The following is a 1252-nucleotide window of genomic DNA, read 5'->3' as shown; positions in this document are numbered from 1 at the left end:
CTGTCCCTCAGTGTCACACACAGCCCCGTACCCGCTGTCACCCACCTGTCCCTCAGTGTCACACACAGCCCAGCACCCGCTGTCACCCACCTGTCCCTCAGTGTCACACACAGCCCCGTACCCGCTGTCACCCACCTGTCCCTCAGTGTCACACACAGCCCAGCACCCGCTGTCACCCACCTGTCCCTCAGTGTCACACACAGCCCAGCACCCGCTGTCACCCAGCCATCCCTCAGTGTAACACACAGCCCCGTACCCGCTGTCACCCACCTGTCCCTCAGTGTCACACACAGCCCAGCACCCGCTGTCACCCATGGCACAGCTGGGCCACCCAGTGCCACCCATGTCATGCACATCCAGGTTACCCAGTGCCACCCTCTGTCACAGCTGGGTCACCCAGTGCCACCCACAGCACAGCCGGGTCACCCGGAGTCACCCACTGTCACAGCTGCATCACCCGGTGTCACCCAGGTGTCCCTCGGTGTCACACACAACCTGCAGCTCTGCAGCCAAGGGAGCCTGAAGTGCTGCCCAACATCCAGATCCCAACATCCAGATCCCAACATCCAGATCCCAACAGCCAGATCCCAAAGCGCAGGTTCCACCCTCTACTCAAATCCATTAAAATTTCAAGTTTCACTACACAAAACCCGGTTTTTCTCAGGCTCTTTGTTTGATATCAGTTGTTCCCCCCAGTTCATCATTAGCACCAGGATTTAACCCTTAACACCAAGTGAAAAATCCTAAACCTGGCATGACAAACGTGTCCCAATATGGACAAATCATCCCAAACTGTAAATTCTGCTCCTCTGGAGAGCTCTGTCTGCTCAAACCAAGCTCCTGGCACAGTTTTCCCACCCAGGACAGAGTGGGAGTGCTCACCTTTAGTAGCCTTTTTATCAGGGTTTTGTCTTTGTGAAGGAATGTTTTATAGGAAGTGTAGATTCCTAGATGGGAAAAACACGGAATCAGGAAAAAAGCAGGAGTTAGAAACACATTTTTGCCTATTGAGGTGCTGCTGCAGGGGGCAGGGAGAACAGGGCTGAGGATCCCTGCACAAACCCTGGCAGCTCTGCGGGGAATCCCAAAAATCATTTACAAACCATAGAAAATGATGGCATTGCCAGTGCAGCAGCGTTAAAGGGCACTGAGCTCCCTCCAGCACCTTCCCACAATGAATTCAGGGAGAGGGAACTCCCTGGGAGCAGCTCCTGGCACAGCCTGGGATGGACGCTCAGCTCTGTCTGGTGAG

General features: G+C 54.8%; 1 protein-coding gene across 1 annotated transcript in view; it reads right to left on the bottom strand.

The window, feature by feature from the left end:
• DENND6B (DENN domain containing 6B) overlaps positions 1-1252 on the bottom strand; it is a 12020-nt gene that overhangs the window by 2396 nt on the left and 8372 nt on the right. The window contains exon 14 of the mRNA XM_017739383.1: positions 883-947. Coding sequence (XP_017594872.1) covers positions 883-947 — 65 coding nt within the window. The remainder of the gene's footprint in view (positions 1-882; positions 948-1252) is intronic.

This window comes from Corvus brachyrhynchos, unplaced genomic scaffold, assembly GCF_000691975.1.
Source record: "Corvus brachyrhynchos isolate BGI_N302 unplaced genomic scaffold, ASM69197v1 scaffold197, whole genome shotgun sequence".
Taxonomy (NCBI): Eukaryota; Metazoa; Chordata; class Aves; order Passeriformes; family Corvidae; genus Corvus; species Corvus brachyrhynchos.
The sequence above is the reverse complement of the archived record's forward strand: the minus strand, read 5'-3'. Positions and strand labels throughout refer to the sequence as shown.